Here is a 25,072-nt window from a genome sequence, read left to right as displayed (position 1 = left end):
CTTCATAGATCCAATGACTTTGGGCAGGCATTGTTCAGTATACCACTTAGCTGTGACTGTCTTCTGCGTGTCCAAAACGACACGTTCCACAATTCCACTCGATTTGAAAAATACAGCTATCATTTTCTTCTTTACAGATCGGGATTTTCTGACAATTACGGGTGTGTCGTCATCATCAAAGACCCAAACTTTGTTTTGAGCCTTGGTCGGCAGATCGTAATAGTACAGCCAAGTCTCGTCACCTGTCACGATGTTGTTCACATACCGAGATTGTCCCTTATCAAACTTTTTTAACATCTCCCGGCACCAAGTCACACGTCGTGTCATCTGCTCTTCAGTCAGTTGATGCGGCACCCAGAGAGAACAAAGTTTCTTCACGTGCAAATGATCTTGCAGAATCGAACGAATTGCTGGTGCATTTAGGCACAAAGTATCCTCTATCTGTTGGTAGGTCACTCGCCTGTTTTCTTCACGCATTTTCCTCACAGCAGTAACGTTTTCCTCCGTAACTGACGTTCGTGGCCTTCCCGGCCTCTCAGAATCCTCCAGAGTGAAATTTCCCCATTTGGAATTCTCTATACCACCTGAATATCGTTGTACGATGTAGATAATCATCATCTAGTGCAAGAGTCATTTCTTCTAAGCACTGGTCTATGATTAAATCATGCACGAAATTATACCGCAAAACTGTCCTTATCTCATTTCGTGACCACGATGCCATCGCAAGCACTTTACACTCTCACTACTAATGAATAACTGAGCCCATCGACTTGGCGCGGCGGCTACTATGCACGTATGAACATGTCTCAACATGCAGCAACAAGCAGCTTCCTGTGATTCATTGTTGCGTCATATTGCAAAACTTTCCTAGTACCCTTTGTATTTGAGTTTAGATCTATTACAGTTTCCTCTGTCATCTTGAGGACTTTCCATAAGATCCTGGTGAATAGATTAGCATCTATGATCCATTTGGATAATAGGCAGAAAGCTTTTCTTCGCATCAATGGAGCAGCTGAAAATACAACAATTCTTCAATCGTTAATTGATGCTGCGAGAAAGGAGTTCAAGACTATTCATATTGCTTCTATAGACCAGTGTAGGGTGACCATATGTCCGGGTTTCCGAGGACATGTCCTCTTTTTTACGGTGTCCTCGGACGTCCTCGCGGATTTTTAAAATTTGTCCTCGTTTGTCCTAGCTTTTCTATTTACAACTCGAGATTTACATTCACTTTAAATTTTTACACCCTCTGTATTCATTTAAGCATCACTTATAAGAATGTGAGTGATACCCAAACAAATTATGGTACATACAGTATGGGTACTTTTCTGTTATATCCACCATAACTGCTGCGTTATCGTTGGGTTTTCATTAAATATCACAGACCACACCTGCTGTCATATCTACATCAATGGAGAGTGTTATAGCTTAGGCGGCTGCCAATAGATAGCGCAGAAGTTATGGTGGCTACAACAAAAAAGTGCCGCAGTATGCACTATCGCAGCAAAAACATTGATAATATCAAAGTATCGTTTTATGTTTTTGTCCCTGGCAAGTAGTTGCTACTGTTTTTCAAAAGAAAGCTATGTATGGTATGCAGTATTGCTGCAAAAACATGGGAAAAAGGAAGTGCATAGTAACTAATGAAATGCTTCAAGAACATCCTTCATGCAAGAAAGGTAAAACTAAACATGATGTAATCTGTATCATTTGCAATAGTGTTATTTCTGTTGCAAATAAAGGAAAACTTGATTTGAAAGAACGTTTATAGGTGGTAGATGACTTTCATCAACCGGTGAAATACCACCACTTTGCTTATTGGAGGCTTGAAGTGGCGAAACCCATGTTTATTCTCTAGAGCAAAGTTTCCGGCATCCCCCTCCCCCCATACTTCTCCTTCAACCCATGCACGGTACTAAGTACTATAGGTTTTGATACCTTTCGTGTTTGGGGTTTCATAAAAAAAAAAAAAAAAAAACTGAACACTGAAAAACATAAGCGTAACACCAAGCGTGCATCGGCTTCATCAAATGTTTTGGAAAAATTTATTGTATCTAACAAGGATGTTAAACTCATCAGAGCTTCTGAAAGCGTGGCAGCATATCATACAGTAATGCATCACCAATCATACCGCTTGCTGGATTGTTGGATTCCGCTAATGAAAAGAATGTTTCCTGATTCACATATTTGTCAAAAAATGCTGTGTGGCAGGACTAAGGCTGAGGCAATCATAAATAATATTTTTGGACCACATACAATTGATCTTGTAATGAATTATTTAAAGAACATACCATATATAAGCATTTCAACAGATGCTAGCAATCATGGTTCACTGAAAATATTCTCCATTTTAATTCAGTACTTTGACTATCAAAACAGTGGAACTAAATGTAAATTATTAGATATAATTAATCAACCCAATGAGCAATCACACACAGTTGCAAATATGATATGTGATGTTTTAACCAAAAAGAACATTATAACTAAATGTATCTCTAACTTCGGTGGTATCAAAAGAGCTGGAAGAAATAATGTGTATTTTAAACTAAAAGAAAAATTTAATGATAAATTAATTGGAATTGGTTGTCCAGCACACGTTTTAAATAATACTGTGCATTATAGTTTTGATGGGCTACAAGTCAATATAGAAATGCTGGTTAGGGTAATCTACAATCATTTCTCTATTTATACTGTGAGAGTTGAATCACTAAAGGACTTTTGCAATTTTGTAGAGACAGAGTATAACCAACCTTTATACTATACTAAAACGTGATGGTTATCTCTCTTTCCAGCTATAAATCGCATTTTAGAACTTTATGAAGGGTTTAAATCCTATTTTCTGTCGCTGGAAGATTCACCAGTAATATTGCAAACATTTTTTGAAGATGATATGAATGAGGCATACCTTTCATTCGCTCATTCATTCATATCAGTCTTTCAAGAAAATATAAAACGTATTGAAAGAGACTGTATTTCAATAATTGAAGTGCGGAAAATCCTTAATACTGTTTTTCATTTGCTCAAGGAGAGGAAAACCAATAAATTTCTTCCGTTAAAAGTGTGCTCAATACTAAAAATTGCAACAGAAAAGGGTAAGGAAAATGAAATCACACAGTTTAGAGTTTAAATCGAGAATTTGTATGGCCGTACTTTAAAATATATTGAATTCATGGTTAAAACCATTAGATGAGTTTCAAATCTTAGAATGGATCGATTTGGCAGAAATTCCTTCTTGGGACAATGTTCATTCCTGCTTAGAATATCTTTGTGAGAAGGGAGTCACAGTTAATGATGTAAAACTGTTTGATCAATGGCATAATTTAAAGTTATTCATGGAAACACAACAAGAAAATGAGAAATGGAATACATTAACTGCAAATGAGAAATGGGTGATGTTTTTTAAACAATGTAAAACTTCTGAATTAACTTCAGAGTTACTAAAAATTGTACAATTCGTCTTTTGTGTATTTGGCCACAATGCAAATGTTGAATGTGTATTTTCAGTGATAAATAGTCAGTGGACAAAGGAAAGAAACCAATTAAAAATTGAAGCTGTTAAAGGAATATTATTTACTATATATAATATGCAAATGACATGTGAAGAATTTTACAACCACATAATTAATGAACCAAAAGTTTTAGCAGAAATTTTATCTTCAAGTAAATATTAATTTCAATGAATTATTAAATGTTTTTTTAAAAGAATACCTATTTAATTTTTATGTCAACAAGATGTATTTTATTTTGCCACTATTTTATGTTTTTTATCTTTTGCAATAAAAAAATTTATAGTCCTATTTTTGTATTCTTCCTAAAATTAATTTCTTCCTCTGCTAGCCTAGTTTTCATAAAAAATATATAGTCACCCTATCCATTCTTCAAGGCTGTTCAGTTAATTTCATGGTATAAAATTCATGGAAAAAATAAAAAATTGATGAACTACTGCATAAGGAATGTGTTTTTTGTCAAACTTTAGAATTAAGTTCTGAATTATTAAAAATTATAGTATTTATTCCTTCTATATTCGGTCCTCATTGATGAACATTCAATGATCAAAAGGGAAGAAATCTGTTACAGTTTGAAGTAAATAAAGGCATATTGTTTACTACACATAATATAAAAAAGAAATGCCAAGAATTTTAAGATCAAATAACTAAACATCCGAAAATATAAATTTTTTAAAAGTATTAAGTGTATTTTTAAAAGAATGTCTGTTTTATTTTATCAGAAGACATTTCTGTTTTATCAATAAATCATATAACGTTCATAATTTTTCGTTAATAAAAAAGTTTATAATGTCCTAGTTTTGTCCTCTTTTTAAAAATGGGAATGTCCTAGTTTCTCGAAAAAATATATGATCACCCTAGACCTGTGTAAAGCATTCGAAGTGTTTCTTTTCATGCCATCATTGAGGCCCTCCAAAAAGACTGCCTGCGACTTTTACACAACACATCTTTAAGATGCACTGCTCATGTATAACATTGATGAGGTTTAAAGGTGAATGCTTCCAATTGTGTCCAACTGATGGAGTAAGACAGGGTGACCCTTTGTCACCCTTGATTTTTAACCTTGTTTTGGATCAACTATTTTGTAAAATCCCCGATTATATTGGTTTTAAGTTAGGAAAATTTCATGTCGATGCTCTGGCATTCGCTAATGACCTCATCCTGGTGGCTCCCACATAATCAAGGTTTGCAATGCCTTCTAGATTGGGCAAGCACCTTTAATGCTAGAGGTCTCCAAATTAATATAGAGAAAAGCTGGACACTATCTTAGGTGGCCTCAGGAAAATAAAAGAAGGTCAAGGTTGAGTCCAAGAAGTTCCTAATCGGAAAAATTAAATTGCCTTCGGGTGACATTTCGTGGTCGTGGAAATACTTAGGAATAGGCACTGATGTTTCTGTGAAGTCGTATTCTACTGTATTTGCACCTTTAAACCCCAGCAGAGGCTGTTTATCCTCCGTACTTATCCTTTACCTAGATTTTATCATTGTTTAGTGTTGGGGAGGATAACAGCTTCCAGGCTGAATGCCTGGGACAACCAGGTGAGACTTGCTTTAAAGAAATGGCTTTGACTTCCAAAAGATGTATTGAATGCACATTTTTATGCGGATATCGTTGATGGTGGATTAGGAGAAGCAATTGAACTCTGCGTCTGACCTGATATGTTATTTAATTGATAGGCCATCCATCAAGAAAGAGTTAACTCAGCCAAGAACTTATTGAAAGAAGGAAATATCTTTGACACAGGGCATCCATTAGGAAGAGATGGAGGGATCTCCTACATGGCTCATATGGCAGCTGCTGTTTTAGGAATTCCAATCAGGTTCACTCACAACACTGGTGGTGACGGAACTAAATTTCTATCCGGCCATACTTTTGTTGATCTAGTTAAAACTAGGATCAACGCCTTTCCTACCCTCTCCAGGTCATCTAGAGGACTCTGTATGGATAGGCAATGAAGGGCTGGATGCAATGCGGTCGAGTCGCTCACCGACATCACACAATATTGTCACAGAACACACGGTTTAAGAGTGAAGCAACATGATGCAATTGTAAATCTGGTTGAGAATCGATTGCGCCAGAGTGGATGGGAGGTCAAAAAGGAACCCAGGTTTCAAACTGATGATGGGTAAAGGAAACCTGACCTCCTGTGAGCTCGAGATCACTTCGTCTATCTTCTTAATGTTCAAGTCATTGGCACTAGCTTGGACCTTGAGCATGCTCATCGTATAAAATCTGATTATTATCATTCCAATGTCAGCTTTAAAAGACTAATAGAAATGGAATATAATTATTGTCCTATAGTATCGTCAGTGACAATCTCATACAGAGGAGTCTGGTGTAAACTTTCTGCACCTTTGCTCCTTTATATGAGATTGACTGTTTCTGACCTTAAAATACTAGTATTGCGGGCACTGCAAAGTACTTTAAGTTGCTTGGGTGTTCATCAGCGAATGACTTAGCATAATAGCTGATGATTCCCTACTATGTAGCTATTCTGCATTTTATGACCTTTTAACTTAAGAAAGGGAACTGTAAAAGGGAACTGACAGTATATAAAGAATTTATATACTGTGAACATACAGTAATATATAACATAATTGTTATACAGGTATTTCCTATCACTGTTAACAGGATAATAAGCTACAAAAAGAGATCTGTTAATGTCAAGTCCTGAGGACTATTTTCATAAATTACACACAATAGGGGTTTAGAAAAATTGACTTATATTTCAAATTTCCATTTGCATTTTTAAATTCCATAACAAAGAATTACATATAATTTCTTTCTTCTTTGATAAAGGTTATGATAAGTTAACAATTGATATTCAAGTTCAAGGTGTAAGGTGCCTCTCTAGCCAGATGGGCAGGAGCAGCAGTGTGTAGTAAATGCTTCTTGATCAGATTGGGGTTCGAGCCCATGATCCACCAAATACAGAGGATGCGGAAAGGTCAGGAAATGACCACCGCATACCGCCGGAGCAATATGGCCTTCAGGCTAAGGCCTGCTGTGCCAAGTGGTCAGGTGCATAAATACACACCTTGAGTGACTGGGGAGGGGGGGGGTTCAAGCTTGAGACTGCCAAATATGGCACTGTTTCTTGTATTCTCTCTCTTTATCTCGTGAACTCCTCTGACTGTGTGGTCGTCCCGGAGTATAAACAGAAAAAAGTTGAGCAGGGTGGTTAATGACAACAATCAAGGCATACCACTGCAACAACATGTAGATAAATTAGGCAGATAGGTTGAGTAGTGACAATTGAGGTTTAACATTGGTAAAGGCAAATACTGTTGGGATTTCAGAGATGTGGTGTCACACAGATAGCAGCAGCGCAGAATTGGAATTTGGGGAGTACAATGTGTACAGAAAGGATAGCCAGGACAGGAAGGAGGAGGGATTATGCTGTCAGTTAAGAAACATATAAAATCTAACGAAGTGCATCCAATTGATGTTGGTGGACAATGCAATGTTGAGTCTGTTTGGTGTGACATAAGCACTGGGAAATGAAAATTGAAAGTAGGTGTGTATTATAGGCCTAATGAATCTGATGAGTATAATGAGCAATTGTGCAGAGAAATAGAGTGGGCCAGTAAATCAGTATGTCTTATAATGGGGGATTTTAATGTTCCAGATATTGAGTGGAACTTGTGGGTTCCAGGTAAATTATGAAATTTACCTGTGTGCTTTCAAAATTACCCCATTTATCAGCATTCCTTCACTACATTTCTGTAGAAACCACTTGTGTAAGCATTGATCTACATCACTGTTTTCACAAAGCCTAGTGTTTTTTCTTTGCAGGCCTACTTCATTTTCTATGGAGTCTACAAATGAACTCAATTTTTCATTCTCTTTCATCACCGTAGATGATTCTTTCTGAAATTGCACATGCAAAATATTTTTTTTTTTTTTTTTTTTTTGCCACTCTTAACTCTTTTGATAATCTTTAATATTCCTTAACTGTATATTTTTTTTATTTTGATGGTCATTACTTCATTCCTACTGATTTACTAATTTTGTCATGTTTTTATTTTCTGATGTTCAGAATTTAAGGTGTTTTAGGAAAACTAAATCAAAACCTAACTGTCTAGCTGATCATAGGGCCAAAGTGAAGTCACATGATTTCTCCATAAATCACTTGTCGTTTCATGTACAGCCATGCCTCGCATAACGTGAGTTTGATTAACGCGTTTTTCAGTTACCCTTATTTGAAAAAATTATACCATTTTCACTTTACACGATGCAAATTTCCAGTTAATGCTACCTTTTTTTTTTTTTTTTTTTTTATATATGCAATAGTTGAAAAAGATCTGAATCGCGCGTCAACCTTACTTCACGTCGGACGGGCAATAAACAAACGTTTGCCTGCTGCCCACCTCGGTGTGTTCTCTCAACCATCGGAAGATGTGTTACTCATTTGCCTCCCACTAATAAAGTCAATGCAGACTTGCATTTAAAAAGTCTAATTTTTAAATGAGTCAAATGAAAATGTTACCGCGAAGGAGATAACAGTAAAAGAACTAGATGAAATCTTTCGTATCACAGAATCCCAAACATTTTGTTTGAGGTTCTCTGCGATATTTATTTCACCAGGGCCAAAAAAGATTGTTGTCAGCTATCAGAAATTGAATGATGAAAAGAGAAAGTCAATACTGTTCAAATATTTCCACAACAGTTGTTTCGTCATTGTGTATTTTATATGTCAGAAGTTCCCAAACTTTCTCGGTTCAAGTTGTTGTTGTTGTCATTTGGTTTTTAGGAGCATTAGCAACTAAGGCCATATTGCTCTGGGGATATGTGGTGGTCATTCCCTGACCTTTCTGCATCCTCCGTATTTGGTGGTCACGTGCACGAACCCTGGTCTAATCAAGAAGCATGTGCTATGCACTGCTGCTCCTGCCCACCTGGCTACGGAGGTGCCTCTCAGTTCAAGGCACCCTTAGTGTCTCAGTAATTTTTTCATGGCGCACCCAGACCAAAAGAAATACCTAACAGTTCCGTTTAGTAGTTAGGTCCAAACAACTTAATAAGAAATGCTGAAACTGCGAATTACCTCGAGCTAGTAGTTCACATGGTGTCCGATAGATGTCGAGTATCGCTGTGTTTCCCTTGAAAATTTAAAATATTCCACGGCTCACAGTTTGGGAACTGTTGTTTTATGCAATAAAAATTTAATTCCATAATTATTTTCTTTATCTTTTACATTGTATACAGTTAAAAAGTTATTTAAAAGGTATTTTTAAAATTCTTTATGGACATTCCAGAAGGTCAAGGACCAATAATTTTTCCTATTGATTATTATATTTGATTAAAGCGTTTCCGTTTTGTGTAATTCGCTTGTCGGATGAATTAATCGAGGCCAGCCTGTATATGTTTGTCTGGGGAAAGCCTTCAGCAGTTTTTGCTATCCTGATTTTAACTTCTAATTAAAGAAAGAATGTCATGTTTACAAAAATTAACTTTGTAACTGAATGTAATGCACTTGGCAAATGGTAGCCATATTCTGCTCCAGAAATCACTGCTTGTAATTAGCATTCTATTGATATACTTGTTTAATGTACCTCTAGCTGAGAGGAGAAACTGGGTGTCCATTCCAATTAGTCTCTGATGAGTCCAGTTTACAAAAATTACTCTGCAATTGAATACTAACTATGTGGAATTGAATACAGTAGCTAATTTTCTCTCTTGGAAATATGGTTCTAGGATGTACAATAGATATGAGTACATACAGTATTAACGTTTTTGAATTTCCAATATGAAATTGCTAGTAGTTTGAATTATTTAATTCAAACTATAATAATATTTGAATTTAAAATAATATTTGAATATTATTTTAATTTTTTCATAATTTGTTTTGGGGATGTGATCATACCCACAGTATATCCGGAACTATGGTATGAGGCAGTGCGGTGTATATGGAGGTTGCACTCTATTTGTTTTCTTGTTACTTATTAGTGAATATCATTAATATGCTTTTCCACACAGTTAAGCAATTACTATAAAATGTGTGGAGTAGGAGAATTTTTAAAATAGGAACAGCTACAGTTATCTCTGAGACTTTCAATTTCTATTACAGTTAGAAGTTCATCATCACTTCTGACGGTGTTTATTTATTAGTAAATAGAAAAACATGCATTAAAATATGTAAATATTCAAACTGATCATACTATATCAAATGAATAATTTCTTAATTATGTATTATTATTATGCTGACACAAATATCAATGCAATAACATTCAAATGACTTATTGTTTGGAATGATATAGTTTTGCTTTCTTTATCTATGATCTTATTTCAGGAGACATGCACTTTTAAGTAATCTGCAGTCAAAAGATTTATGAAACTGCCTAGTATTAGAGTAAGCATCTTACATGGCCTTAGGAATCCTGGAATGAGTGGGATATTTAGACTAAAACTTAATCAAGACATCAATCACCACTTAAGATTAATGGAAGAGATTTTTTATCCAGGTGAGATCCCAAAATTATGATTTTTCCTTAACCATAAAGATTAAGGAAAAGTCAATTTTAATTTTTTTTCCCTTAACCACAAGGCACAGCCAACAACTTGAATGCCAAATTAATATATAGTAGACAGACTTGCCTACAAACATTACATATCAAAATGTTAGTGCATAATATTAACAAAAATTTATTTTCCTAAAGAAATTTCATAAAAGATACAAACATACCTTAAGATTCTCCATGGATCGCATAGAAGAATCAAGGTACCTTCCTAAAGTAAATATCTTTTTCCTTTCAGGATCAAGGCACATTTTGTGACAGGACCTAGGACTTGGCCCACCCTACAAAATTCAAATTAAATCATTAAAAGAAGTGCAGGGATTTTATGCAATAATATTTTTCAGAGTGATGATGATGACAGTAATTTCAATTGTTTTTCATCAGAATGAAGATTAAGAGTTATGACTGACAGACAGATAATCAACATTAACAGAATGTGCCATATACACTACCCTCCAAAAAGTACCAAGACACGTGTAGTTTCACAGTGATGTCACTGCCAATCACTTCTATAGCCCCCCCCCCCAGTTGATATGACACACTCCAATCAACAAACAATAAACTGAACTGGGTATAATCCTCTATTCTTTCTGTAGAACAGTGATCAATTGAGCTAGTAATGTGGGATGTACTGGTCTGGCTCTTAAATGATGTTGCAGTTCATCTAACAGGGATTCAATAGGGTTCAAATTGGGACTATGCAGCAGCCATTCCAATTTTTGTGTATTCATAACCATGAACCATTCTCTAACATCACTAATGGTATGGCACAGGGCATTATCCTGTTGAAACAAATATGGTGTGTACCAAAGAAGTGCTACATGATAGAGAGATTGTCCAAAACATTAAGGTATTCATGGTTTCCCAAATAACTACACCTCCTCTAAACTTCATTACTGGCACAACTAATGTTTAGTCAGTTTTATCACTACATTACTCATTAATTATCGCATTTGTTGCACCACCCAAGACAAGGCTGTTGATTTGCAACTAGTGATGCTTGACTTATGCACTAATGTGTTTATACAACTTCAACCCATGGTGACAACTTAAACTCCTGGCTAATGTTTTGCAGGGAAGTCTGATGAGAATGCCATTCTATGGTTAAATTTATACTATATATTATATATACATTCCAGATAAGAAGTTTTCCAAGGGACTGGAGGTTTATAACTTCTTAGGTGGGAAAACTTCTTAGAAGGGAAAATGACCTAAGGGTATGAAATATTAACTACACAAATAAAAATGAAAAGATACACATACATAAGTTAAAGATGATTTTTAAGTACCATTTCAGAATTTAATATTTTAATCTGCCTATGGGAAACATTTTTAAACTGAGGATTTCTAATCGCTTAACATTCTGCTCATTAAACTCATTACCAAGTTGGAAGAATAAGCACCTTTGAAGTTTCAACACACCATAAAAGGTCACAATTATAATAAGACAGAGCAACAGTCCACTAAGTAATTCAGAATTGTTCACAAACATCATAACTTAACTCTTAATGTGGTCGACGTATCCAATTATGGATATCGATGCAATATGTCACTTCCATTATATCAAAATGTTTATACTAAAAAGGTTTTAGCGGTGAAAGCCTCAGACTATGGAAAATTCACTAATAGAATAAGTTAGTGCCAAGAATCATTTTAGTTCGTAGTAAACCACCGGAGTAGGTGAAATGGCATCGTTTCTGTTATGCACTATCTTCAATAAGCAATGTTTCACCAATGGAAAAGACTAATGTTACTTATTCTCAGCAGATACTCACCCACCAACAGAGAAAACTAATGTTACTTATTCTTGGCAGATACCACCACCCACCAATGGAGAAGGCTAATATCACTTATTCTTGGCGGATACCACTACCCAGGGTGGTGGTTAGGGTTGCCAAATGTATCTCATTTCAGGGTATAATACCCCCTTTTTTTTTTGAAATTATATTTCTAAGATACCCCCTTTTTAAAATTTGAAATGGGGTATTTGAAAAAAAAGAGAGAAATCATAAAACACCCTGTTCCGATGATTATTTAGGAAGAAAGAATTAACCGACGATAAAGTTGTTGAAATGCACTCTTAAAGACTCAAAAAATCACATTCTATCCTATTTACAAAGAGGGTTAAAGAAACTTTATATTATCCTTACTTTGTAACCTTTTACATTCTACTTGACTTCTTTTTTATTTCATTGTAATGTTTTAAGGCTCGGGTAACAAACTTTTTTATTTAAAATTCCCAATATCAATATCGATTTGCTGTATGAAGAATATGTTCTGTTGAAATCATTCCATAAAAATATTGAGACAAAAGTCCTCAAAAATACCAGAGATATTTGGATAAAATCTTTAAATGCATACGAAGTACGTAATACAGAAAAAATTATTAATTTTGTTTTTTGCTTTGCCTCACTCAAATGCAATGAGTGAGAGAGAGAGTATTTAGCTTAATGTTTAACGCATGTAAAGAGGATAGAAATAAATTAGACCTAAAGAATGTTGAAGGAGAACTGTTGGTGAAACCCAATCACAATATGTCATGCCAAGAATTTTACGCATATGCACTAAAAAAGGAAAAACTGTTAAAGAAATTCGTTCAAATCGCTTAACAATAAATATAGCAATAAAAATATTTTCATTTTGATAAAATAAAACAGGTTTACTGAATATGTATTGTAAATAATTATACAAAACATTTGATGTTAACATTTTTATAAAAGTTTCCTTTAGCGGTTATAACTCTTGCAATAAAATTTTCTGAATTAACGAATTAAAGCACAGGCTATAATTCGATTAATTTTATTAAAATTTGACTAATTCTGCATTCCTTGTAATTTTCATGAACTTGAAAAATCAACAAAATATAGAAATAAAATATTCCCCAAAACGAGGAATGAATACCCCAAACATATCATGAGTACCCCAAGATCAAATTTTTAATCAGGTCCCCTAGTGGTGGTATCCGCCAAGAATAAGTAACACTAGTCTTCTCCATTTACGAAGCATTTCTTATTGGAGGTAGTGCAATATCAGGACAACTTGTTGTGAAAGCATTCACAATATAAGATACATGTATATCAAAAACAATGCCATTTCGCCTACTTCGGTGGTTTACCATAAACTAAAATGATGATTGGCACTAACTTGTTCGATTACCAAATGTTTATATTGTTTAATATTTTTTAAAATTAAAAATAAATTATTTCTATATTTAAAAAATGTATTAAGTGGGAAAACGTCATTATAATAATACACTCTGTATTCTTTATTATGAACTTTTTATCCGGTAAACTTCTTAAGTGGGAACATAATACATTACAACATATAGAGTTGAAATTGGGACTTAAGAAACCAAACCTAACAGGAAAAAACTTTTTATGTAGGAATTTCTTATCCAGGTTCTATTGTATATAATAATAAAATAACACTATTATACCATATAAAATTTTTTAACTAATACATTTTAATAATGTAAATAGCAATAAGCTTAATAGACGGTACTCACCTCAATTGATCTGCTTAGTTACACGGAGTTGAAATGGAAATGAAGTTTAAATTGAAGTTTAAAATAAGTTAAATTGAATAAATACGGAATTATTAAAACCTGTAATTAAAATTTGCTCAAGGAAGTAGAAGTGCACTACCTCGTCCCTGGTTGTCATTTGAAAAAATATTAATATGAAACAAGTGAAGCCAATAGTCACAACGAGCGACTTTCGTGTTAAATGTCTTTGATTGGCAATGATAGGAGAAAAAGAAATCGTATATTTAAAGAATTCTTATGTTCCCGTAATGCATTTCGAGACATGTGGGAATCTTATGTGCATAAGATTCCAGACTGGAGAAAGGTTGGTTGGCAGTTTCGTATTTAGAATGTTAAATTTAGTGTTATGGCGACACCATTCTATGACAAGTGCCTCGTGTTGGAAGATTTTGTACCTAGATCCTAATTTAATAACTGCAATGGCTGAATCGACTAGGAGGTTGTGGTTGTGAGAATGTACATGTTGTGTAAGTTTAGTGCTGGTTTGATTGGTTCTGAAGCTATTATGATGGTAATAAGCACATGTATTGGAAGTTTTCGAAGTGGTGCACCCGATGTAGCATGCGTTACAACCGGATTGACATATAATTAAATATATTACATTGTTGATGTCACTTATTGGATATTCGTGTGTCTCTTTATATGTATTAAACATAGTCCCTAATTTACTGTAAGAAGAAAATATTAATGTGATATCTGTGTTGGTGAACACTTGGAGAAACTGTCTGGCGAGATTGCTGTGGTAGGGTAGGATAATGCATGTGTTCTGTTTGTTCTGTTTGGTGCTATGATTATTTGATGGCACAAGTGTGATGAAAGGCAAAAAAGGGGGAGTTCAGGCTAAAATAAAAGAAGTATACAAAAATGCACATTTTATTCACTGCCATGCACACCAACTGAATCTGATGATGAGAAATGCAGCAAGTAGTACCCAAGATTCAAGAATATTCTTTTCGAACCTCGTGTCAATACCAACATTTTTCTCGAGATCATAACAGCGTCTCTCTGTTCTCAGAAAGCATACAGACAGTCTTGTTGCCCGATCTTCCCCTACAAGATGGAACTGCAATATATGCACCGTGAACAGCATTTATGAAAATTTTGAATCCTTAAAAAGCGACAAGCGACAGCAAATGCAGATAAGATGATTTCAGAAGTAACTGGAATTTTGAGTTCTGGTTAGAACTTTTCCATCAGATAATGCCTCATGTGGAAGTTATTTATAATCAAATGCAATCTTGAGAAATTGAGGCAGTTAAAATACATGAATATATAGGAAACTTTAAGAAGACCATTCTAAAAATCAGGAATTCAATGTAGTGAAAATCCTTCAAAAACACTCATGATTGAAGCAAAGGAAGTATGTGACTATATAAGTTGAGATATATTCTTTTACAAAGCAATTAATTGATGTAAATTGTTTAACAAGGACAACTTTATTTTACATAAGAAAATGCCCATGGAAGAGGTACGGGAGACTACTGAGGCATATCCCATGATTGAAAGAGAAAAACATCTTAAGGAATTACAAGTTTTCTATAGCAGACATGATCTACACAATTATTGCAAATTAACTGACTTGTTCAAATTTATCTTAGAAAATAATCTAGCTGAAGTTCCCAGCAAACTTACAAAACTCATAAAAGTTCTTTTGACTATTCCGATGACTACTTCTGAGCCCGAACGCTGCCATTCGACATTAAAAAGAATAAAAACATTTTTAAGGAGCACTATGAATCGGGAAGGGCAAATTCCTCAAGCAATGCTTTCAATAGAGAAAAGCTTAGTCAACAGTGCACCAAACTTGAATGAAAAACTTAATAATCTGTTTTCAACAAATAAAAACCAAAGAATGGATTTAAAATAAATAGATAAAATAAAATAAATAAATGGATAAAAGTTCAAGTCTGTTATGGGTAAATGTCTAGTTAATGTTTTGTAGTATTTTTAACTTGCTTATTATTATTACTGTGTATGTCTACCAAGACATGCACAGTAATAATATATATGGTTATATATTATAACCAAGTCAATTTAATGTAACTTTAAGATACAGCACCCCCAAACAGTCACGAGCAGCCACTGGATTATGGTTGTAAGCATGCACGAGTTGAGAGAGCTCGGTGTTTCCATGATGTGCCAATCAGATTGCAATGCATGTTACATCGGGAGTACTACCAACAAATTTGGATAATTTGTTGCACTTCTGCAAATACATGTGCATACTACCACATTAATAGTTTCTGAACACATCAAGAAAACACTGAGCTCTTTCAACACGTGCATATTCACAACCATAACTCCTCAGTTGATGATGCAATTACCATTATTTAATTAAATTCAAGCTACAAGCTCCTTCAATACGAAACTCTCATAATAGAATGGTGCCGGCTTAACACCAACCTTCCGGCTTCCCTTTCCCCAATTGAGAATCTCATGCACATTAAAATACATGTTCAATAGAACATTTCGAGTAGTTAAAGTTGCGCCGATTCTCTATCCTTCATTTCCATAGTGCTAACTGAAGATGTTTTTAACGAAAGTCCATCGTTCATGATTATTGGCTTGATTCTAATTTAATCATAACCTTTACAGTTTTGCCTTTTAAAACTGACAACTAGAGGATGACACGGTGCACCTCTTCCTCCTCTGAGTTTATTTTAATTTTTAATCTGAGGCTTTCCCATACCCTCTTTTTTATATAATTCATACAACTAAACAGATCATGAGGTGAGTGCCAGTTTTATTAAGCCTTGACTAAAGTGCATATTATTCACTACAACAGTAATTGTTGTCACAAGATGTCAGGAAACTTTCAGAGTTTCCTTGTTTATCATGGTGGGACACTAGGATCAGTAAGGTGATGACTATATAAGAGAGAAAGCTCAGTGCATGTTATGATATGCAGAACACAAATTTTTTGTGACAGTGCAATGTAATTTTCACCATAAACCACAAATTATTCCTCATTGGTATAACTAATTTAGAGAAAATGGCCACATTTAGAAGATAAAATCACCAGGCAGATCATGAATGGCAGAAGAAGTAACTGAATGAATCAAACGATTCTAAGTACATAGCACAGAAAATAAATTATGCATTGCAGTCTGGCACTAACACAGTACCATAATCTACTGTACAGTGTTTTTTTGTTTTTTTTATGAAAACCTCAAACACGAGAGGTATTAGAACCAATAGCACTTAGTACCATACTTGGGTTGGAGGTTGAGAGGATGAAAGAAGATATTTGTTGACATTAGACTTGAACATTTGTTGACTGTAATTTTCAGGAAATACGTATAAAGGAAGGTTGTCCCAGAAATGGCAGTTCAATGAATAAACGAGGAAGATGAAAAGTTGGTTCTGTGAGTTTGAAGTTGGACAGTAAATGGATATTGGCGGCACATGTTCGGACTGTTTTGAAAGAGAGAGTGGGAATTATAGAAGTCAATTAAGAAGAACAGTGCCCATGGAAGTATCTGTAGAAAAGGCATGCAGCAGAAACACTCTCTCCACTCGCTGTCCATGAGACAGCGAGTGGATGTCTCTGTTAGAGAGGAGTCATTAATTAACCTAACTGCCCTCTTCTGAATGGAATCTAGAAGCCGAGAGAGGTTTGGGGGCACTGCCCCAGATGTGGGAAGAATATTCCATGGTAGGGCAGATTTGCGATTTGCACAGAGCGAACAGCTGTTTGGAAGAAAAGTAATGCCAAGAGCGAAAGAGAAAACCAAATTTTTTAGATGTAGATGGAGCAATATTTGTAATGTGCTTGTGCCAACAGAGATTAGAAGTTGGGGTAATCCCCAAAAGAGATATATCATGTTGCCTAGAAATTGGAGTGTCACCAAAGATAAGCATAGGAGCAGAAGAATCCTTTTTGCGAGATATAAGACAAGTTTTAGAAGGATTGAAATCAACTAAGTTGTCTTTGCCCCACTGGGGAATTACCTGGAGATTGGCATTTAAGGAATTGGTAACAGATATTTGAGAAGTTGAAGCTGATTGAGCAGGGCAAGTTTCTCAAAATGGAAAGTGGAATACAATGTGCTAGGATTGGTAGTACAACATTTACTTACTACTTTAGTTTAGCAGTACTTACAATGGTTGAATCCTAGTAATTAGTGTTAAGTTACAATAATCATTAGTAGGAGTTTCCAATTTTATTAGGGGTGTAATATATGAGTCTAGCTAGTAGTTTCACATTCTAACTTTTATTTTATAGTGTAGGATATTTTACCGAATATGAAGTTATTTTAATGTAGTAATTTTCTAAAAGTAATACTTTTTGATTAATTCTGATTTTTTAAATTCAATTTCTCTAATATTCTAAATTTATCCTAGAATGGTGTGGCAATGACTAAGCCATGAATGAAAATTCTGTGGGTGAGTCTGCTGTGAGAAACAGCCTTATTGCTTGTTAAACCTGTACTATATAATCATTTTTGTGCACTGGATGAAAGGAGTGTGAAGATCTAAATTAAAACTTTATGCATTAATAGACAAAACTGAGTCACTGAGAAAACAAGTTAATACCACGTAGTAGACTAAAAGTGGCACATGCCAGGAGATGCAATCCTGTACAGGCTCCAGGTAGGAATCAAGAGCAGACTATTCTGTTTCAACAGTAATTTTATTATGACTTTATTAATTGTAAGGAAAATAAGAACATTTTGCAATAAAGATAGGTGAAACAAAGCAACATTATGTCTGCCTGGTACAAATGATAATGCAACCAACCAGTTGTAAGTTCTTAAGGGAACTAAGGGTTTTAGTTATGCATGCGCGCGTGTGTGTGCGTGCGTGCTTGTGTGTGTGCTAATGATAGCATTAGTAGAGGCATATGATGCAAGAAAGCAAGCTTATACAGAATCAGCAAAAAAAAAAAAAAAAAAAAACATTTTATTTTACTCACATGGTCACTCCAAATGTTTGTGTTTGTCTAGTTCAGCCTTAAATTTATTTAAGTTATCAACTTCCACAACAGTTGATGTCATGGTCACTGGTCATCACATGGTCACTCCAAATGTTTGTGTTTGTCTAGTTCAGCCTTAAATTTATTTAAGTTATCAACTTCCACAACAGCAGATGGAAGTCTGTTCCACCAATCAACTACCCGCGGGAAAAAGGCAAACTTCTGCACATCTATTCAACAACTGTCTTTTCTCAATTTGAATCCATGCCAGCTCTGGTTCTTAATCTGAGCAAACGGAACTATCCCATCAGCATTAAGCATGCTCAAACCATTCAAGGCCTTATACACCTCAATCGAATCACCTTGCAGGTGCCTAGTAGTCAGATGCTGCAACTTGCAAAACTTAAGCCTTTCTTTGTAAGCACACCCCCTTTGTTCCTTTACCAATCTTGTTGTCCTCTGTACTCGTTCTAGCAACTCTACATGCTTTCCTAAAACGAAGACTCCAACTTGTACGCAGTACTCAAGGTGTGGCCTGACCTTTGCCTTATACAAAGGGATAATCACCTCCTTTTCTCTGCTAGCAAAACTCCTCTATATCATTGACAAAACTGCATGACCTGCTTTGGCAGCCCATCTACTCTGCTCAGAGAACTGCGTATCTGACTGCACAATTTCCCCCATATCTTTTTCATTCACCACCTCCCTTAGTATAGTACCACAGAGTTGGTATATATATCTCTTAGGTTACTGCTACCCATATGCAGTACTTTGAATTTTCAATGTTAAATTTCAGTTGCCATTTCTCAGCCCATCTGCCTAACTTTTCTAGATCCTGTTGCAGTAGCATACTGTCTTTACCATCATTAACAACCCTGCCAGCCTTTATATCATCTGCAAACTTGGACATTAAGCCTGATATACCTTCACTGATAAATGCACAACACGATGGGCCGTGGTCCCTCCCAGAGGACTCCACTAATAACATTAGTCCATGTAGAGCAATAACCATTTATTGCCGCTCTCTGTCATCTCCCACTCAACCATCCCTTTATCCATTGCAGCAACTTTCCCTTAATGCCATACCGCTCCAATTTGTACAACAGTCTTCCAGATGCAACAGTATCAGAAGCTTTCCTGAAATCCAAGTATATGATATCAAAATTATTTTTTGCATCCAGTTGCTTTGTGACCACATTGTAGTAACCAATCAAATTGGTCAGACAAGACTTCCCTTTAACAAACCTATGCTGTCTGAACTATTATTGCAGTCTTGTCTAGGTGATCCTCCATCACCGCTTTAACCAGTACTCCGTTATTTTCCCTGAAACAGAAGTTAAACTAACAGGTCTGTAATTACTCACCATTGATTGCCCTTTTTGAATTGGGGATACATTTGTACATCTCTAGTACATAGGGACCTCCCATGCACCTAAGGAAGCTTTCATAATTATGGCTGAGAGTGGGCTTAGTACCTTTGCTGCTTCCTTTAATATAATTGGATAGATTCCATCCATCATCATTCCATAAAAAAGTTGCCTTTTTTACATTTAACTTCAACAATTTCTCCTCCACTTTTCTCTCAGTTCTTACAAAATCACTTAGTGCCCTGTTAGAGTTTGATAAACGTCTGGCATTCCCTTCTTTGAATAACTCCTCATGTGTGAATTTAGATGCAAAATACTATACTCATTCAGTTTATCAGCTACTTAAGCAGGACCATCAAGAGTCGAACCATCTATGTTAAGAGAACCAATCTGATTCATCCTTTTCCTTCTAGAGTTTACATAAGTAAAGAACTCTGTGCTGTTTTTCTTTGCATCTTTTGCCAAAGATTTCTTGTAATCTGTCTTTGCCTGCCTAACCTCCTTTGTGACTTGATAACAGACTAGCTTATATCTGCAGTAGGCTTCTGTGTTGCCTGATAATTTAATTTATATGCATCCCATGCATATTTCTTCTCTGCCACAAGCTTCATTAATTGATCTAACATCCATTTAGGCCTGAACCTTGAATAGCATTTCTTAGTTGGTATGAGAAGCCTGGTAGCCTCCAAGATTAAGTCCCTAAAGGTTTTCCATTTAGAATTCACCACTGGCAACATCATCAGCTGATCCCACTGTATAGAATTTAAAAACTCTCTGAGACCACAGTAGTCACCTTTACGAAAACAAAAATCCTTCCCTTTACCCTTAATGGTAGTTACATTTTTAAGTAAATTCCAAATCAGTACACTGTCATCACCGTGACCTAGTGGTTCCTTTATCTGCAAATTCTTAATGCATGAATAATCACTGCTGATAATCAGACCAAGAGAATTAATCCGTCTGGTTGCCCCTCAAACATGTTGCTGTAGAAAACAATCCTCCAATAAATCCAGAAAAGTCTTGCTATGCAAATGACCAACTCACAAGTTCCAGTCAATATATGGAAAGTTAAAATCCCCCATTACAAGACATTCTGATTTACTGGACCACTCTATTTCTTTGCAGAACTGTCTGTTGTAATCATCAGAGTCATTAGACCTATAACACACTCCTACTCTCATTTTCCCTTTCCCAGTGTTAATGTCACACAAAACGAACTCAACATTGCACTGTCCACCCATGTCAACTGAATGCACTTCCTTAGATTTTATGTGTTTCATAACTATCAGCATAACTCCTCCTCCCTTACTACCCTGTCTATCCTTTTTGTATGCATTGCACTCCCCAAATTCCAATTCTGCACTGCTTATATCTGGTGACGCCATGTCTATGATATCCCAACAATATCTGCCTTTGATGTCTAGATTAGCACTTCAAATTCATCAAATTTATTTACTATACTTCTAGCTTGGTTGGTTTTGTTTTTATTGGCGCATTAGCTACGGAGGCTATAATGCGCCAAGACCACTATACTATACTTCTAGCAACGGTGTACATGCAAGTATACATGCACTTGTTCTTACTCTTAGTTACCCTAACACAGCCCATGTATTTACTTTTTCCATGATGACTCCCAGCAGCTATATAATGATATTAAACAAATAAACTGAGAACTCTGTTGAAGAGTATAAGTTATGCTGAAAAAAAGTTATAAGCAAGAGCAAAATGATATCATGTGTACAATCCTTCCAAGACATGACAGGAGAGATTTTACTATGCAAGCTTTGGTCTTGCCAATTAATTCAAGATTTGGGGGACTGTTTGGGCATTGCGGAATCAGCATGGCCCACTCCAGTTGGTAACAGAAATTTATTTTTCAAGGATGGAATACATTTGAGCAGGAGAGATGTAAGGGTCCTGGCCAATATAATTGAAAGGGTATAGCTCAAGGTACTATGTGCACTTTCCCGAAGGGTTTGAATTTAAAGGACTCAAAATCCAAAGAGAATCATCTCAAATGACTGAGGATAACCACTTTTCATGAATTTCGTTGATAAAACGTTTCATTTTATACAGTAAAGTGACAATTTTTGTCAACAAAAGGGATGAAATTGAGCTACTGATTCGACTATGCACACATGCTGATATTATATGGTTAGCTGAGACTTAATGTTATCCCAACACAGAGGATAATGAGGCTAAATGGAATTCATCAACCATATATCAATGATTCTGAAATGTACATTTTGTATAAAAATGTACTCAGAGGAATGATGGGGAAGGGTGGCATTATGCTTCTGACCAAATGCTGGCTGAATGCAATAAGATCATACCCTGACTCAGTGCAATTTCAGAGAAGCATAGAGTCTGTACAGTTCAAGGTAAGTAATCAGAAAAGAAAATTGAGAATGGAGTGTTCTACAACCAAAACAGTGATAAGCACGATAAGAATATCTATATGGAACTTGACTGGGCAACGAAGTTCAAGTACCATATTTTGGAAAACGTAAACTTAATACTTGTTCACTGAAAATCATGAATGGGCAAATCCGCCAACGGGGTAAATTTGAATGAACTCGATGACAGTTACCTGTATCAACCTGTCACACAGAGTATAAGAGGCAACAATATTCTTCGTTTTTATCATTACCAATAATATGAATATCACCACAAATATGATGGTACAACAACCGCTAAAAGCAAGAGATCACAGTTCCTAAAGTGGGCAATGAAAATAAGATTTAAGAAGACAAAGGTAGGGCATGAGTTTTAATTTCAAGAGAGGGGGTTTACTGTGGGCTAAGGGAGATTTTGGACCTGGGACAAAATACATAAAAGAACAATTGGTTATTAGCATTAGCATTAGTAGAGGCATTTGATGCAAGAAAGCAAGCTTATGCAGCATCAGCCAAAAAAAAAAAAAATAAATAAAGTAAAATAAATAAATAAAAAATAACCACTTCCACTTCACCCATCTGTTCGTTCGAAATACCTGTCCAGCTGAGCCTTAAACTTATTTAGGCTATCAACTTCCACGACAAGAGATGGAAGTCTGTTCCACCTACCAACCACCCGCTGGCTAAAGGCAAATTTCCGCACATCTATCCTACATCTGTCTTTCCTCAATTTGAATTAATGCCCTCTCAGGTGATTATTCTGAGCAAGAGGAAGAATCCCATCAGCATTGAGCATGCTCAAACCATTCAAGGCTTTGTACACCTCTATCAGATCACCTCGCTGGTGCCTAGTCTCCAGACACTGTAATTCGCAAAACTTAAGCCTTTCTTCGTAAGAGCACATCTTTGTTCCATTCACTATTCTTGTTCCCCTTCTCTGTACTCATTCCAGCAGCTCTACATCCTTCTTGAAATGAGGCCTCCAGGCCTGTATACAGTACTCTAGGTGTGGCCTGACCATTGCCTTATACAAGGGAATAATCACCTCCTTATCCCTGCTAGAAAAATTCCTATATATCATTGACAATACACCATGAGCTACTCTTGCAGCCCGTCTACACTGCTCAGAGAACTTCATATCTGCCTGCACAACCACCCCCAGGTCCCTTTCATTTTCTACCACTGTCAGTGTAGTACCATAGAGTTGATACGTTGCTCTGGGGTTGCTGTTTCCCATATGTAATACTTTACATTTGTCAATGTTAAACTTCATTTGCCACCTCTCAGTCCATCTGCTCAACCTTTCCAGATCCTGTTGCAGCAGCATAGTGTCAGTAGTGTCCTTGACAACCCTGCCAACCTTCGTATCGTCTGCAAACTTGGACATTAAGCTTGATATACCATCATCAATATCATTTATAAATACAGAAAACAATAAAGGACCCAATACTGAACCCTGAGGGACTCCACTAATAACATTAGTCCACGATGAGCAGTGTCCATTAATTACCACTCTCTGTCTTCTCCCCCTCAACCACCCTTTCCATAGCAGCAATTTGCCTCCAATGCCACACTGCTCCAATTTGTGCAGCAGTCTTCCATGTGCAACAGTATCAAAAGCCTTTTAAGATCCAAGTATATAATATCAAAGTTATTCCCTGCATCCAGTTCTTTTGTGACTGCATCATAGTATCCAATCAAATTGGTCAGGCAAGACTTCCCCTTAACAAAACCATGCTGTGTCTGAGCTATAACTGAAGTCTTGTCTAGATGATCCTGCAGTGCTTCTTTAACCAGTGCCTCCATTAATTTTCCAGAAACAGAAGTTAAACTCACAGGTCTATAATTACTTGTGTCAGCCTTTGATCCTCCCTTGTGAATTGGGGTCACATTTGCACATCTTCAGTCCATGGGTACCTCCCCTGAGTCCAAGGAAGCTCTCATAATTATGGCTAAGGGTTTGCTTACTTCCTTTGCTGCCTCCTTTAATATAACTGGATAGATCCCATCCACCCCAGGTGCCTTTCTTGTGTTTATCTTCAACAATTTCTCCTTCACTTTACTTTCAGTTATTACAAGATTCTCTAGCTTACTGCTAGAGTTGAATACACCTCTGGCATTCCCCTCGCTGAATAACTCCTCATGTGTGAATGTCGATACAAAATATTCATTTAGTTTGTTAGCTACCTGAGCAGGGTCATCAACAGTTGACCCATCGATATCAAGTGGACCAATCTGATTCATCCCCTTCCTTCTAGAGTTTACATAAGTAAAGAACTCTTTGCTGTTTTTCTTCGCATCCCTTGCCAAGGATCTCTCGTAATCTGCCTTCGCCTGCCTAACCTCCTTTGTAACTTGGTTACAGATCAACTTGTATCTATCATAGGCTTCTGTGTCACGTGTTAATTTGTATGTATCCCATGCATTTTTCTTCTCTGCCATATGCCTCATTAGTTCATCTGACATCCATTTAGGCCTAAACCTTGAACAATATTTCTTAGTTGGTATGTAAAGCCTAGTAGCTTCCAAGATAAATTCTTTGAATGCTACCCATTTTGAATTTGCTGTTGGTAACATCATCAGTTGATCCCACTGTATAGAATTTAAATACTGTCTCAGTCCATTGCAGTCGCCTTTACGAAAGCAATACCCCTTCCCTTTACCCCTAATGGTAGTTACCTCTTTGAGTAACTCCCACTTCAGAACACTGTGATCACTGCCACCTAGTGGTTCATTTATCTGCAGATTCTTAATGCATGAAGAATGACTACTGATAATCAAATCAAGAGTATTACTCCCTCTATTTGCCTCCCGAACATGCTGAT

General features: G+C 36.0%; 1 protein-coding gene across 1 annotated transcript in view; it reads right to left on the bottom strand.

The window, feature by feature from the left end:
* The window catches only part of muskelin (muskelin 1), a 577,242-nt gene that overhangs the window by 207,934 nt on the left and 344,236 nt on the right, over positions 1-25,072 (bottom strand). The window contains exon 11 of the mRNA XM_090389985.1: positions 10,193-10,306. Within this exon, the coding sequence (XP_090246111.1) occupies positions 10,193-10,306 (114 nt within the window). The remainder of the gene's footprint in view (positions 1-10,192; positions 10,307-25,072) is intronic.

This window comes from Mastigoproctus giganteus, chromosome 2, assembly GCF_048544385.1.
Source record: "Mastigoproctus giganteus isolate SK-2022 chromosome 2, ASM4854438v1, whole genome shotgun sequence".
NCBI lineage: Eukaryota > Metazoa > Arthropoda > Arachnida > Uropygi > Thelyphonidae > Mastigoproctus > Mastigoproctus giganteus.
The sequence above is the reverse complement of the archived record's forward strand: the minus strand, read 5'-3'. Positions and strand labels throughout refer to the sequence as shown.